Source organism: Lepus europaeus, chromosome 18 (assembly GCF_033115175.1).
Source record: "Lepus europaeus isolate LE1 chromosome 18, mLepTim1.pri, whole genome shotgun sequence".
NCBI lineage: Eukaryota > Metazoa > Chordata > Mammalia > Lagomorpha > Leporidae > Lepus > Lepus europaeus.
Window position 1 is genome coordinate 48,774,392 of NC_084844.1, and position 16,873 is coordinate 48,791,264.

At 44.6% G+C, this 16,873-nt stretch overlaps 1 protein-coding gene across 4 annotated transcripts in view; it reads right to left on the reverse strand.

The window, feature by feature from the left end:
* ZZEF1 (zinc finger ZZ-type and EF-hand domain containing 1) overlaps positions 1 to 16,873 on the reverse strand; it is a 127,634-nt gene that overhangs the window by 52,085 nt on the left and 58,676 nt on the right. For all 4 annotated transcript variants that reach the window (XM_062175259.1, XM_062175257.1, XM_062175258.1 and 1 more), the window contains exons 24-31: positions 16,330 to 16,531; positions 14,899 to 15,047; positions 13,072 to 13,312; positions 9,697 to 9,776; positions 7,708 to 7,801; positions 5,836 to 6,304; positions 4,253 to 4,417; positions 815 to 934 (exon numbers count right to left, since the gene is read on the reverse strand). In XM_062175259.1, coding sequence (XP_062031243.1) covers positions 815 to 934; positions 4,253 to 4,417; positions 5,836 to 6,304; positions 7,708 to 7,801; positions 9,697 to 9,776; positions 13,072 to 13,312; positions 14,899 to 15,047; positions 16,330 to 16,531 — 1,520 coding nt within the window. The remainder of the gene's footprint in view (positions 1 to 814; positions 935 to 4,252; positions 4,418 to 5,835; positions 6,305 to 7,707; positions 7,802 to 9,696; positions 9,777 to 13,071; positions 13,313 to 14,898; positions 15,048 to 16,329; positions 16,532 to 16,873) is intronic.

Sequence of the window (16,873 nt, forward strand, 5' to 3'; positions counted from 1 at the left end):
AGCCGAAGCAAATGAATTCCATAGGGTTTGCACCCTGCCAGTACTACCACAGGGGCACCTTGTGGGAAAGGACCCAGTAGTAAAAATCACCTGCTCAAGAGCAAGGTCGGGGCACCCCCAAACAAGCCGAGGTTACACAACTTAGATTTGCAGATGATCCTTTTGACCTAAGGTTTACTCTAACCCACTTGCTCTTCCTAAGGAGAAGACTGGAAGTGGCAGGTTTCAAAACTGTACTCGAGGCCGGCGCCGTGGCTCACTAGGCTAATCCTCCGCCTTGCGGCGCCGGCACACCGGGTTCTAGTCCCGGGCGGGGCACCGATCCTGTCCCGGTTGCCCCTCTTCCAGGCCAGCTCTCTGCTGTGGCCAGGGAGTGCAGTGGAGGATGGCCCAAGTGCTTGGGCCCTGCACCCCATGGGAGACCAGGAGAAGCACCTGGCTCCTGCCATTGGAACAGTGCGGTGCGCTGGCCCCAGCGCGCCTACTGCGGCGGCCATTGGAGGGTGAACCAACGGCAAAAAGGAAGACCTTTCTCTCTGTCTCCCTCTACTGTCCACTCTACCTGTCCAAAAAAAAAAAAAAAGATTAAAAAAATAATAATAATATGCTATAAATTCTTATATAAACCCACACCCACCCTCTTTAAAATGTACACACCAGATAGAAAAAACACTGGGAGAAAATATACTGATAAGCTAATATTTGTGATTAACTCTAGGAGGTCAGATTCCAGGTTATTTTTACAACACTTTTCGTGCTTTTCTGTATATTCAATAAATCTATTCAATATCAAAAATATAAAGTTACCCAGTACCTGTCATTGATGCTACTAAATTCTTTAATTGCTTTGACCAAAAACAGGACAAGTTGATAGTATGTGTCTCGAATTTCTTTGTGTAGCTCAGCACCACAGCCTTCCAAGTGTCCAAAATAACTAGAAACAGAAGAAATCACCAACTTACTTGTCAGAACACCTTTTACTTATGATAATCACTACTTCTTACATGAAAAAGAATCAAGAGGAAGCAAGGTAAAGACAGTGGTGTAGAAACTTAGGCAAACACAAATAGAGTAATTTTAGAAAGCAATGAATGGGGTGGGCATTTGGCATAGCAAACAAGACACAACTTGGGATGTCTGAATCCCATACTGGAGTGACTAGGTTCAAGTCTCAGGTTCACTTCCATTTGCAGCCTCCTGCTAACGTGAACTCTGGGAGGTGGCAAGTGATGACTCAAGTGGGGTCTTTTCCACCCATGTAGGGACCTGGATTGATTTCTGGGCTCCTGGCTTCAGCATGGGCCAGCCCTAGATACTGTGGATATTGGGGAGCAAAGCAGCAGATGGAAGATCTGTTCATTTCTGACTCTCAGTGGGTCTTTCAAATGAAAATAAACAAATGAATAACTTTAAACACACTTTAGGAGCTGGTGCTATGTCGTAGCAGGTAAAGCTGCTATCTGTGGGGAGTCCCGGCTGCTCCACTTCTAATCCAGCTCCCTGCTAATGTGCCTGGGAAAGAAGTAGAATATGGCTCAAGTCCTTGGGCCCCTGCACCTGCATGGGAGCCCTGGATGGAGCGCTACGCTCTGGATCAGCTCAGCTCTTGGGTGTTGTGGCCATTTGGGGAGTGAACCAGCAGATGGAAGATCTCTCTCTGTCTCTCCCTCTCTCTCTGTAACTCTGCCTTTCAAATAAATAAGTAAATCTTTAAAAAAACACTTTAAAAAACAAGTAGTGGACAAAGCAGCAAGTGCATCCATTTGACTGAGTTAAGAGAGTTAGCCAACACAAATCTGGGGATGATACTGTTTATCTCTGTTAATATGCAAACCATGACTTGACAGACACTGTGCTATGCATTTTCCTCAATTACCTCATTTAATCCTCTCACACGATCATGCCCACCCTCTCATTCTTCACTGATGACATCAGCACACAGCTCACTGTCTTTTCTACATTGATACTTGTCACCACATCCATGGGAATGATGTCTTCATTCCCTTTTCTTTCAATTCTTGGCCACTATTGCCTCCAATCATCTTCTCTTTCATCCCCTTAGTCATTCCAGTGTGATGGTCATTGCCTTGACCTTGTCATCACAGTGATGGCGTCACCTCTGAAATACTGACTTAGAACATCCTCCTCTAACTGCAAATTCCACCCCCTCACCTGCCGTGTGCTTCCCGATAGAACATTTCTCAATCCCAATGAGTCCCTACGCATGAGGCCGCCTCATGTCACCATCTACTACTCCCACCGTGCTTCCTCCTTGCTCTCTTAGCTTGGATTCCATGGCCCACTACCGTAATCACCTTGAGCAAACGTCAGCTCTCTTCCCTCTTTCTTCTTCCACCTGTATTCAAACAGCTGAATGCTGCTGGGGAAACCATGCTGACTAGTATCACTTTAAATTCACACACAAGGGCGGGTGTCATGGTGCAGCTGGTAAAGCTGCCAACTACCATAGAGGAGTGCTGGTTCAAGTCTCAGATTCCAATTCAACTTCTCATTAATGCGTACTCTGTGGGTAGCAGATCGGACCCCTGCTACCCATGTAGGAGATCTTGATAGCTCCTAGGTTTGGCCTGGCTCAGACCCTGCTGTTACGGGCATTTGTGGAATAAACAAGTAAACGGAAGATTCTCTCTTTCTGTCCCTCCGCCTTTCAAACAGATGAAATAAAAAATAAACATAGGGGGCTGAACTGTGGTGCAGCAGGATAAGTTATGGCCTGTGGCACTGGCATCCCACATGGGTGCTGGTTCAAGTCCTGGCTGCTCCACTTCTAATCCAGCTTCCTGCTAATGTGCCTGGGAAAGCAGTAGAATATGGCCCAAGTCCTTGGGCCCCTGCACCCACGTGGGAGACCCAGAGGAAGCTCCTGGTTCCTAGCTTTGGCCTGATCTGGTCCTGGTTGCTGTGGCCATTAGGGGAGTGAGCCAATGGATAGAAGATCTCTCTGTGTCTCCTTCTCTCTCTGTAGCTCTGCTTTTCAAATAAACAAATAGATCTTGCATAAAAAAATCCCAACAAAACAAAAAAACCAACAAAACTATGGGGCTGTTACTGTGGTACAGTAGATTAAGTTGTTGCCTGCAATGCCAGTAACCCTTTTTTGATGCCAGTGTGAGTCCCAGATACTCCACTTCTGATCCAGTTCCCTGCTAATGCTTCTGGGAAAGCAGCAGAGAATGGTCCAAATACCTGGGCCCCTGCCACCCATGTAGGAGATAGGGATGGAGTTCCAGACTCCTGGCTCTGGCCTGGCCCAGTCCTGGGTATTGTGGCCAATTAGGGAGTGAATCAGCAAAAAGAAGCTCTTTCTTTCTCCACTGTCTCTCTTTTCCTCTTTCTGTTAACTCTGCCTTTCAAATAAATAAAATAAAAATCTTTTTTAAAAAAGTTAACATTTAGGGGTTGGCGCTGTGGTGCAGCAGGTTAACTCCCTGGCCTGAGCACCGACATCCCATATGGGTGCCGGTTCGAGTACTGGCTGATCCACTTCTGATCCAGCTCTCTGCTGTGGCCTAGGAAAGCAGCAGAAGATGGCCCAAGTCCTTGGGCCCCTGCACCCGCGTGGGAGACCTGGAAGAAGCTCCTGGCTTCTGATCAGCGCAGCTCCAGCCATTATGGCCAAATGGGGTGTGAACCATCGGATGGAAGATCTCTCTCTCTCTCTCTCTCTCTCTGCCTCTCCTTCTCTCTCTGTATAACTCTGACTTTCAAATAAAATAAATAAATCTTTTTAAAAAATTCTAAAAAGTTAACATTTAATATTGTTTCTTGTGTTTTTCTTTGTTGTCAATACAGTGCAAACTCCATGAGAGCAGGGACCTGTCTGCCTATCACGGTACGTGTGACACCCAGAACAGTACCTGGTCTGGCAGACTCACAAACATCCTTGTGGACAAACGTCAGAACCATTGTGTGAGGTGCCTGGACTACTGTCGCTGCTCCAAAGTGAGCATGCCCTTTACTCCCACCTTCCAAGAGCCAAATGCGTATGGATTTGGGAGGAACACAAAACACTGTCTGGTAACATAAAGCTGATAAACTTGTCAAAGGAGTAAACATGTTTCTGGTACTGACTAAAAGGATATAACCCGTTTTTTCTTGGGATGAGGGAATGAATTAACTGAAAATGTGGATTTGCATCCTACATGGAAATGGTGGCGTTATTAGAGAAGACAATTACGTTGTTTTTTACAATGCCCTCTGTCTTCCTTACAGATACACCGCTTGTACTTACTTGGTAAAATCTTTCTGGCAGGTCAGGAGTTCCAAGAGGAAAAGTATACATGGCGGATGAAAGCAATGGGGCTGTCCAAGGGACTCTGCACAGTACTGAATTATCCTCAGGACTTCAAGGATGCCCTGGGCTTGTGCTTTCTTCAAGGCAAGAACCTGCACAACGCTGGAGACAGAGCACAAGTCAGGAACATGCACAGAACTCCTGAGCTGGGACAGAGAGCAAACACACCCTCCAGCCCAGTTCTCATGCCATATTCACAAAAAAGAAACACTACTGAGAGGGATCAGCGGCCGCACACCGGAAGAGCACTCACAGTCATCACTCCACACAGCATTCTGTCAGCTCACACCAGTCGTCCCTAAGTCCAGCAACCCATTTTAAAAAATGAATTCATAAAAAGGAATTTTGATGTCCTTACTTCCCCACAGAAATAGCTTAATTATTAGGACAAGGAATTCTAACTTAAAACATTCAATACTGGGGCCAGCGCTGTTAGCGGGTAAAGCCGCCGCCTGCAGTGCCGGCATCCCATATGGGTGCCGGTTGGAGTCCCAGCTGCCCCACTTCCGATCCAGCTCTCTGCTATGGCCTGGGAAAGCAGTAGATGGCCCAAGTCCTTGGGCCCCTGCCACCCACATGGGAGACCCGGATGAAGCTCCTGGTTCCTCACTTCAGCCTGACCCAGCCCAGCTGCTGCGGCCATCTAGGGAGTAAACCAGCAGATGGAAGACCTCTCTCTGTCTCTCCCTTTCTGTAACTCTTTCAAAGAAATGAATCTTTAAAAAAAAAGATGTAACACTTCCAGAGAAGTATTTGCCTGTGGACAAGCGATTCTATCAGAAAATATCAAATCCCAAATTTCTCCTAGGGTTAGAATAAGAGAAATATGTAAGCAGCAGCTACCAAAAGGAGGACTTCCTTTAAAACAAAAAAAAACTTACAGCACATTATTGAGATATACTTGCGGCCAGCGCCATGGCTTAACAGGCTAATCCTCCGCCTTGTGGCGCCGGCACACCGGGTTCTAGTCCCGGTTGGGGTGCCGGATTCTATCCCGGTTGCCCCTCTTCCAGGCCAACTCTCTGCTATGGCCCGGGAAGGCAGTGGAAGATGGCCCAAGTCCTTGGGCCCTGCACCCGCATAGGAGACCAGGAGAAGCACCTGGCTCCTGGCTTCGGATCAGCACAATGTGCCGGCCGCAGCGGCCATTGGAGGGTGAACCAACGGCAAAAAAGGAAGACCTTTCTCTCTGTCTCTCTCTCTCACTGTCCACTCTGCCTGTCAAAAAGAAAAAAAATAAAAAAAGAGATATACTTGCGTATAGTATAATGTCTAACTATTATAATGTATAAATATACACATGTTATATATACATACTTTATATATTAAGTATATTTTTAACATATAATGTATAAAATTTCCCTTTAAGGGGACATAAATCACCAGTTTTTTTCTTTCTTGAATATTTTGAAACAAGACTTGACTCAGCTAACATCTGCTTGTTTCAGCAGGAGCATTAAGCCTGTGCTCGGCCTGGTCTCCAGGCTTGAGAGGAGCTGGGCCAGCGATGATGGGCTCACCTCTCCTGCGAGAGGGACTGGTCTTTGATGAAGTCCATGACGTCCTTCAGGACAGGGTACTTCTCCTTCACGGTGGGCACAGGTCTGGCCTCCTCCATGGATCGAAAGGAGAGCAGCCGGAGTCGCCCTCGGGTGAAGGGAGGCCGCCGGGTGGGTGTGGATGGTGATGAGGGCTCCTCGGCTGTGGCACAGGACCCTTCTGCTGCGGGAGGGCCACTGCCAGGTGACAGCCTGGCTTGGACATCCACGCCAGGACTCCCCTCTCCAGCAGTGGGGGGTGCTGTTTCAGTGGGAGATGCTGAGGCTTGGAAATGCTCTTCCACCACAGAGCTGGTCCGCGGGCGCTTATCAAGGGGCTGGAGATGGTCCGGTTCATCCACAGCCACTCGTTTGTCACTGCTGTCTTTAGAATGTATGCTGGTGGGCGAAAATTTTAGTAACAGAAGACTCTTCTGAACACACTCTTTTGCTAAATGTGCAAAATAAGAACAACAATGGGAAAAAAGTCAAAACTAAATGTATGGCCTACTTCTCGAGAGAAAATAATCTAAACTTCATAATTTAGGACAATAAATAGTTCTGCTATTACAGTAATATATGTTTATATCTATTGACAGAGCAAATCAAATCTTATCTCATATAAATCAATATCTCATCAGGAATACCAGGACATTTTTTGGAAAGTTTTAATGTGGACATTTCCCAACATCGAGACAGAGAATAGTACAAGGAGCCAGCTGTGATAATTATCAAGTCATGGCCAATCTTATTTCACTCCCCACCAATACCCCACTTCCTGAATAATTTCCATGAAGGAATCATATTATTTCATCTGTAAAAACTTTAGTATATCTCTCTAAATAAAAATAAGGGTTTTAGAAAACAATATAAACTATGGTATCATTTTTAAAAATTAAGGATAATTTTAATTTTACTGAGTATTCAGTGTGAGCACATTTTAAAAACATAGTAAGACTGGGACCAGCGCTGTGGCACAGCGGGTTAACACCCTGGCCTGAAGTCCTGGCATCCCATATGGGCGCCGGTTCGAGACCCAGCTGCTCCACTTTGAATCCAGCTTTTTGCTATGGCCTGAGAAAGCAGTAGAAGATGGCCCAAGTCTTGGGCCCCTGCACCTACATAGAAGACCCAAAAGAAGCTTCTGGCTCCTGGCTTCGGATCGGCACAGCTCCAGCCAACTAGGGCATGAACCAGTGGATGGAAGACTTCTCTCTCTCTCTCTCTCTGCCTCTTCTCTCTCTGTGTAACTCTTTGAAATAAATAAATAAGAATCTTAAAAAAACATAACAAGATATAGCTCAAAAAGCACCTGATGGGAGCAGACATTTGGCACAGCATCCCAAATCAAAGTGCCTCAGTGAAGCCTCATGTCGACCCCTTACTCCAGCTTCCTGCTAACGCACACCCTGGGAGGTAGCAAATGATGGCTCAAGTACTTGGGTTCCTGCCGCGCAAGTGAGGAGACCCGGATAGAATTCCAAGTTCCTAGCTTCAATCTGGCCCAGCCCCAGCTGTTGAGGCATTTGGGAAGTAAAATATTGAATACTTCTCTCTCTCTCTGCCGCATTCTGTCTCTCAAATAAATAAAATAATTTCTTAAAAAAAAAAAACACACACACACACACAAAACAACCTGATACCTCCTAAGAGAATTAATTAGAAAACGCCTCATTTGGAGTGTGTTACTCCTTTCTGACATCTTCTCTGTGATAAGACTTTGGAAACTATACTTAGCACATGTATTATGTTCTCTAGATCAACACAACCTCAACCGAAGTATCCAAAAGGCAAGCTGCTGGTCCTGCAATGGAAACGAAGGGCTGGCGGGACAGGTGACACGGGCACACTCACCCAGGATCTCGGGGTTTGCTTCAGCTGCTTCTGAGCCACGTTGTTCTTCTGTCTCATTGCCCAGGCTCATCAGAGACTTCTGCTTCATTTCTAACTGAGGGGAGGATTTGAGCCACATGATTATGCTGTCCTGACAGGGCTACAGGGCAGTCACAGTGAACCACTTCAAAAGTGCACAGCACTGAGGACATGGAGTGCTTTACAGCTGTGGGCCAGCAGCTGAGGACACAGGACTGAGTGCTGATTGTCCTGGAACAGGCTCTGCAGCTGTCTCATCGTGCGAAATTACCTTCTTTTCAACTAAGTGTTGCTTGGGAGGGTTTCACACCTATGACTTGATTATTTAAATAATCCCAGAACACTGATACCTTGAATGAGGGGATACCTCTAAGTGATGCTGAGACTTCCAGGCAGAGAACAGTGCTCTTAGGAACAGCTCAGGCAATGGGCACGGCAATGCTGACAGTTCAGACAGGAGGCAACATGGGACCCCGTAGGGGCCAACGTTGTGGGGAGAATGTGGGCATCTTACCCAACTGTTTGTCCAATGCTAACCCAGAAGCTCAACCTACAATGTGCCTTGTCAGCTGCCAGCCCCTTTAACTTGAACTGTCTGTGGTAGCTGATGTTACTGGAAACACTTTTTCTTTAAACCACTACTTTTGCTTGGATTTCTCTGTTGACACATTCCTCTGATGTTCCTCCTACCATGCTGAAGAAGATGGCTTTCAGTCTTTTTTGAGAAGTCCTCTCTTCATTTTGGTCTCTATGGAACCTGTACACATTGGGCACCAAGTATGCTCCATTCACCAAAAACCCTGTCCAAGGCTGGCTGTTCCTAGATAAACTCATATATATCTTTTAACTACATGCTTTGAACTTATCTTTATCTGTGTCTTGATATTTCTATTAAGTATCAGCCATTTAGATTCTTTCATTTATTAAATTCCTCATTTAGCTGTCTCAGATAACCTAGACATCCGCACATTCAATATGTCTAAGACTGAACTCACTTCCTCACTCCTAAATCCAAGACCACTTATCCTGATCAGTGTTTCTACCACCTAAAAGTCACTCACCAGGGGCCTGGGAACTAAGTCCCTCCTTTCTGTTAACCACTCAATGATCAAAGATGCCAACCACAAAACTGATTCCTCATCTCCTAAATTGCAGAAGCCACCCCACCTAACTATTGCCATTACTTCTACTTCCAGTTTCATTATCCATCCTCTAATCAGTCTAAGGTTTTTGCCCCCAGTTACTATGCAATATTTGAGACACATGTAAATATACAAAGAACAATACTAACATACAGGTATCCATCTCCATGCCTTAGAAAGAAAAACAGTTCTCCTGAACTTGGTGTTTATCATTCCCATGCATAATTCTGCTACAGAATTTTATGTGTAACACATAGACCTGTTCTGTGCTTAAGTTTTACACAGCACCATACTTATGCATTCTCCCACAAGGTACTTTCCTTTTGCTCATCAGGTTTGTGGGTCATTCATGCTGATGACACACGTAGCTCTATTTCACTGTGACACAGCTATAGTATAATAGCATTGTATATTATTATAATTTCTTACCATTTTCCCACTGACCAACATTTGGCTCCTAAATGTTACTGCTGTTGCAAGCAATGCTGCAGAATCATTTTTCTCAAACGCACACAGGAGAGGCCTCTTTTCTACCTACAACTGGCAGTTGCTGCCTGGTGGCAAGGCAGTGCTTCTCCCCACCAATCTAAGGAGTTCCACAGAGGGCTCAATTGAACCCTGTTCACTCTGAATATTTGCAGCACTCACCAAATGACTATCTCAAGGGTTCTAAATAATTTTACATCTATTCATGTCACTGAACTTCAGTTCTTAAAAAAGAAATCTCTGAAGTTATATTCTTGAGAACAGAGCTACTTACCTTAATTACATGATATCATGGTGGGAAAACCCAGAACATATCAAAATTACATGCAAAGGAAAATCTTACCATCCATATTCGAATCCCATCAGCCAAAGAATACACCTGTGCAAACTCTTCACTCAGAGTTGTCTTGCCCCCGCTGTTTACTGGGGAAAGAAGGAGAGAGGAGGAGATGGCATTCAGTTAACACAATTCAACCCTGCAACAATAGGCACAAAGTGTCACCTAGTCCTAAAGTACAGAAAAGTCCTCCTGATACTCAGACATCAGGGGTGGTAAAAAAAAAGGCCTAAAGAAAAATCATCAGTTAAGCCACAAAAAACTTTATGGGCTCTGCTACTTCAAACTAAATTATTTCAGACTAATAGTTTCTGAGATGAAAATTAAAAGAACAAATTTTTTTTAAAAAGTATTTGGAAATGGTATTTAAAAGAGCAAAATATTTTTTAAAAGTTTAAAGAAGTATTAAAGTGAGTAAAATATTATCGACACAGAGAAGAGCTCATGGTATAGTGAGTAAAAAAAGGCAAGTTACAAACAGCACAAACAAAATGATCCTATTTTAAAAGAGTATATGATGGGGCCGGCGCTGTGGCATAGCAAGTAAAGCCACCACCTGCAGTGCCGGCATTCCATATGCATGCTGGTTTGAGTCCTGGCTGCTCTACTTCTGATCCAGCTCTCTGCTATGGCCTGGGGAAGCAGTGGAAGATGGCCCAAGAGTCTGGGCCCCTGCACCCACGTGGGAGATCCAGAAGAAGCTCCTGGCTCCTGGCTTCGGATCGGCGCAGCTCTGCCGTTGTGGCAATTTGGGGAGTGAACCAGCAGATGGAAGACCCCTCTCTCTCTCTGTGTCTGCCTCTCTGTAATTCTGACTTTCAAATAAATAAATCTTAAAAAAAAAAAAAGAGTATATGAAAACATGGATGGATATTAAGTGTATGTGTGTGTATGTACAAATATTCTTAGGTAAAAGGCCTTGTGGATACATAGGACAATATTAAAATAAGTACTAAATGGTGAAAGTGTAGTATTTTGTAAGTTCCTACATGAATGTGTATCATTTTTATAATCAGAAGAACAATAAAAAACATTTTTTTAAATAAAGACTTATGAAACCTGCTTTCCCTCTTCATTCAAAATAAAATATCCTGTGGCCGGCACCATGGCTCACTTGGTTAATCCTCCGTTGGCAGCACTGGCATCCCATATGGACGCTGGGTTCTAGTCCCGGCTGCTCCTCTTCCAGTCCAGCTCTCTGCTGTGGCCTGGGAGGGCAGTGGAGGATGGCCCAAGTGCTTGTGCCCCTGCACCCGCGTGGAGACCCGGAAGAGGCTCCTGGCTCCTGGCTTCGGATCGGCGCAGCTCTGGCTGTTGCAGCTATCTGGGGAGTGAACCATCAAATGGAAGACCTCTCTCTCTACCTCTCCTCTCTCTGTGTACCTCTGACTTTCAAATAAATCTTTAAAAAAATTTTTTTTAAATTAAAAAAATAAAATACCCTGGGGCTGGCACTGTGATACCACCTCTGTGCCAGCATTCCATATGAGTTTTGCCTGCTCCACTTCTGACTCAGCTCCTTGTTGATGTGCCTGAGAAGGCAGCAGAAGATGGCCCAAGTAGTTGGGTCCCTGCCATGGGAGACCCTGCTGGAGTTCCACGCTCCTGGCTTCAGCCTGGCCTGTCTCTGGCTGCTGTGGCTGTTTGTGGATTGAACCAGTAGACGAAAGGTCTCTTTCTCTTTGTCTCTCCCTCTCTCTGTTACTCTGCCTTTCAAATAAATAAAATAGATCTTTAAAAAAAAACCATAAACTCCCTAAAAGAGTGTGACACTCTCTGACACATCAAAGTATAACTCAGTAAATATTTTCCAAAACCTAGAAAGTGCTGGGCTCTGTAACAGGTGCCAGTGTCCCCGCCCCCATGCAGCTTACACTCTGGTTGAAAAACTACTTCCCCCATAGGTTAGAAATAATCCAATGTTTGGATAAAGGTGAGTAAATCAGCTTGACAGTCTTTTCTCAATGTAGTTCAGTCTTAGAGAACTCCCAAATGGTCCTCATGTATGTTATCTATATCCTAAAGGTCACCACAAAAAGAACTGAGACGAACTATGCCTCTTTCGCACAAACTGTCAGGCGTTCTGGAAACGGCTGACACACAGGGAGATGTTTCTAGCTCCCCATCTGGTTGTAGGCTTCTCTACTGCCAACAGGTATGAGACATGAATGTGGTTGACCTCTTCCCTAGCAGGAAGCCTTCTGTTTCCCAGCTTTTTACCCACAAGGCTTTTATCACTCTACTGGGAACTCCCTCAAATAACAGAGTCAGGCTTTCTTATTACAATTTGATTACAAAGTACATAAAGATTTTTTCCTTCCATAAAACCATACAGGTTACCTTCCCCACTCCATTCCTCAGCAAAGATATACTCTTCTCTTATGCCATTTGTTTCCATAAATCACTCATGCCTCAGTGTAGCTTTCTTTATTTGAGTAAATTTTTAAAAGAAATAGTAAGATTTGAGGGAGTAATAGTGATTTTAGCGATCAGGAAATAAACACTCCACAACAGGACTGAGTACAATGGGTGGCAATGATAACAATATCAATAGTAATAATAATAAGACGGTTGGCAATTACCTCCTCTGATGGAAGGAGTATCTGTCCTCACTTATTTATCCACATTGTTCAAGGAACACATCCCTTGCCAAGTGCTTGGGGAAAGCCCCACCTCGTCTGTAAGTAGGTTTGAAATGCTTTTCCCCTAAATGAGCAAGAGGGTAGACAGAGACTTTCCCTCTCTGTGGGTCCTGTTAGGTGACAGGCTATGCATGTGGTAAATACAGAGATGGTATGCCTGAGGGACAGGAGGAGAAGGCACTGGTGAGGACAGAGCAGGCTATGGACAAGGGGCCCCTCCCAGGGATGATGCGCCAAAGCAGCTGCATGCCTACTTCACACTCACATTTTGCTGTTGGGTTGTTAGCCTGTCAATAACTCATACAGCTACAGTTTTAACTGGAAACTCTTAGAATGTGAGAGCCAACCATCTCTAAACCAATTGTGTAAGATAAGGTCCCAGGCACAGAAGATCTTCTGGTTCATCTGAAGCTGCACAACTCGAGTTTTGAGCTGGGATTATAATCCAATCTAAATTTTCTTTCCAATAAATTTCTTGGCAGGTTCCTGTGAGAACTCTAGATAAAGACAAACCAGCTGCTGATTCTTGATTCTGAAACTCAACATTACTTGCCACAAGTTACACTCTGTTAACTATAAATAGCCATGAGTTGTTTGACTCTTGGCAAAGTATGACTAACAAGATGAAGTTTATAGTTGCAGAAATGTGTTTATATTTTAAATTTTCACTAAAAACAGGCTTCCTTAAAACTCAGCAATTAGCCTTCAGATCAAAAATATTCCCTGTAATATAAGTTACCATATTTTTGCAGCTTCTCATATAAATCTGGAGTGCGATACACCAGAGCAGCAAAGGTGGCGTTCACAGCTTGATCAATAGTGGAACCAGCAACTATATCTGTCTTTGGGGCCTGTTTTCTACATGCCTGTGTGAATCCTTTGAAAAGTTCTGAATATGGCCCACAGAAGTGCTGAGCAGGCTCTGACTGGGCAAAGTCAAGGAGAAAACGGCGACAGGGATCATCAGGGATGTTCTTAACCTGGGAACCAAAGCAAACAAACAGCACATTTAATACATTCATTCAAAAAATAAAACTCACTGAGCTTCTATTAGGCAAAAACAGAAGTATAAAACATGTTTCACACTCTTGGAAAATTTAAATTTATTTTAGGGAGACCAGACAGAAAAATGGGTTTTAAAAAATTCAACATAAATAAAACATTAAAAGCATTAAAATTAGTGCTACCATCAAGCAAATGATTACCCAGTGCCAAATGCCTAGAAGGAACACTGGGTACTGAAAATTCAACAGAGAGAGGTCCTGGCAGGTGAAAGTAATTCCAAAAAGCCTCCCTGGAAGATACGGGCTCTGGGCTGGACCCTGAGCCGGGGACAGGTGTGGCCCAAGGAACATAACCCTTAGTGGAAGTTGAGAGTCAGTGGGGAGACTGACCTGGCCTGGAGTCTCAGCGGGGGAGTGGTGGGAACTAGAGTCAGATAAGGAAGGTGAAAGGAGGCTGCAGGGAGCCTTGACTGCACACTGAGGACATTACACTTCACCCTGTGGGCAACAGGGAGCCATTAATGGTGCTTGGCAGTGGAATGACAAGATAACGCAGCGATTTTAAAAAACTTGGTAGGTACCAATGCAATAATGCAGGTGTAAGATGAGGGCCTGGATAACGATGGAGACAGCAGAAAGGACAGAGATAAGCATCCCCAGGAAGAACCCCAAGGGTTTGCAGCTGACCAGACAGGAAGGGTGAGATCAGGGTGGGGATAAAGGGATGCTGGAGAACAGGGGCTTGAGGCCTGCGGGAATAATGAGACAGTAACAGAAGCAAGTGGTCTGCTTTCACACTTAGGAGTTAACTGACCAGGCCACTGACAGGGAAATATCCCGTTGGAAGATGAAGATAGAGAATCGGAGCCTTGGCAAAGAACTGGGGCTGGAAACTAATACTTAGGCGCTATTCCCACAGATGTGCAAGTAAAGAAAGTAGAGAGGCTGGAGTCCTGGGGGTTGTGGGAAAGGGGAGGCAAGCCTGAATGAACCTACCCTTTAGAGAAAGAAGAATGAAAAATGGTAATAAACACAGCAGCAGGGGCAGCTGGATGCAAGAGAACATAGTAGGCTGTCACAGAATCAAAGGAGAGAGGGCCCAAAGGAGCCATACTTAACAGCAAGGTATAGGAGAATACAAGTCGAGGAAAAGCCACTGGATCTGGCAACTAACTACTGAAGCACTAGGGTTGTGGGAGGAGGGCAGATCATGGGGAGGAGAGAGACGAATGGAGAAACAGTAGGACAGAAATAGAGGAGAGACAGAAATACAGAGCGTGCAAACTTGTTTGGTTTTATACACAGAAATAATGTGCTAAATCTAGAGAAAACAAAAGGCACAGCACAGATCATGTACTCTAGAGCCCACAGGTATTAGAAGAGACTTATTTGTGTCCTGACTCTAGCAAGGGATGTGGACAATCTTTCACAACAAATGAACCAGGGATAGCTTCTGCCCTCAAGGACCCAACAACTTAACAGGGGTGATAAGAAATAAACACAAGTGTTTACAATTTGAACAGTTACTACTCCAAATAAAAAAATAATGGAAGAGCAAGTACCTCCTTACGATCATGGTGTGGGTGAGTGGGCCAGTTCGCTTCTAATTCCAACTCTGGACAAATCTGATGCCGGAAGACAGGTTTCCACAAGGACGAGTTTAGAACTAAGGCCATTTTTGCCTGGGTTACTGCCATGTTATGTCCTAGCTCTGGAAAGAGAAGGCTTATGAGAGATCTATTTTTCCCTCTGTACACTGAGGAACCAACAAAGAAAAGGTTAAAAAACAAAAGTTGGTCATTATTAAAATTTAGAGGAAATTCACCTATATCTACCAGAATGTAATTGTGACACTTCAGTGTACCCTGGTAAGTTCTGAAATGCTGCAGCTGTGTGGAATTTCAGCTACAAGGTGCTTGTGAAACAACTAACCTGTTGAGTAAGCTAAAAACAGAATGTGAACCACGGCTAGGATGCAAGAGGAGGACACTGAGGTCACCTGCACTCACAATTTGTCAACTTATTTGGCAAAACAGAATCGATAACCACCACAGATGTGTCTATAAATAAACAGAGACAAAAGACTAGGGGGAAATAATCAACAATGTTAGTAATAGTTATCTCTGAGTGCTGGGGTTAAGAATGATTCTACTTTTCTTTGGTATTAATAATAGTAATTTTTCTTTTACAATAGGAAGTACTCAAAGATACAGAAATAAAATATACTAGAAAGCTTTATTCCAGAATTCTTATTCCTTGGAAGAACTTAATTGTTAAAGTGAACAAGTCACTTTCAGCAAAATTCATATGCACATATCTACACATTTACGTAACTATTCACATATTTAAAATATATATAATTTATTTTGTATTTTTGCTTTTTGTTGACTCTATGTAAATCTACTCATAAAAATAATGATAATGGGGACTGCGCTGTGGTGTAGTGAATAAAGCTGCTGCCTGCAGCACCAGCATCCCATATGGGCGCTGGTTCAAGTTCCAGCTGCTCCACTTCCAATCCAGCTCCCTGCTAATGTGCCTGGGAAAGCAGGGGAAGATGGCCCAAGTGCTTGGGCCCTTGCACCCACATGCGAGGCTCAGAAGAAGCTCCTGGCTCCTGGCTTTGGATCAGCCCAGCTCTGGCCGTTAGGGCCATCTGGAGAGCAAACAAGCAGATGGAAGACCTCTCTCTCTGTAACTCTGCCTCTCAAATAAAATAAATTTTTTTAAAAAACTGAACCTTAAAATATAATAATAATGACCATGCTGCTAAAGACCAGCCCCCAGCCCCCACCCCTGGTGGGTCCTCCACAGAGCAGGGGAACTCAGCAAACCCTTTGTGAGGTGTTCTCAAATCCAAGTCAAGAAGCTTCATGCCAACAGTGTCAGGCTCGGTTTCAAGGAAACCAAAAGAACATTATTATCAGTTCCTTGCTCTGCCATCACGTGGAGATGTTTGCACGAGAAGGGATGGAACAGGGGCACGCACTTACGATGCACAGATCTGAGTGCCATGCACTGGGAAGCCAGGCGTCCCATCAGTCGGGAGACAAGGAGCTGTAAGTCCAGCCCCCAAGACACAGCAACATCAGGCAGGCCGTAAGCAGTGACAGTGAATTTGTAGCCCCACTCGTTGTTACTGCTGTCAGAGTGAAAGAGGAACTGCAGCCGAGGACCAGCCTTAAAAGTCACTTTCTAGAGACAAACAGAAGTCATGTGATCAGACAGACTTCAGGAAGCAGCATTTCCATAAGAAGCACCCTTTTTGTGACTCAAAACATCTCAGATTTAAAATTGGGCCAAAACTACCAGGGGTAGCAGAAAAGGGTGACAAACAGACAATTCCCAACAGCACCTTGTGAGGCAGCGGTGGCTGCGGAAAGTGACTGCTCAGTTTTCTAAATCCTGGAAGATCAGCCATGACCTACTCAGCCAGTGACAGCAGAGAGCAAGTCAACAGTCTGCGGCAGCACCAGCCCTGCACTGCAGGAGCTCAAGCAGACCTAACCGTGAGGTGGACTCCTGGCTTTCCCTGCC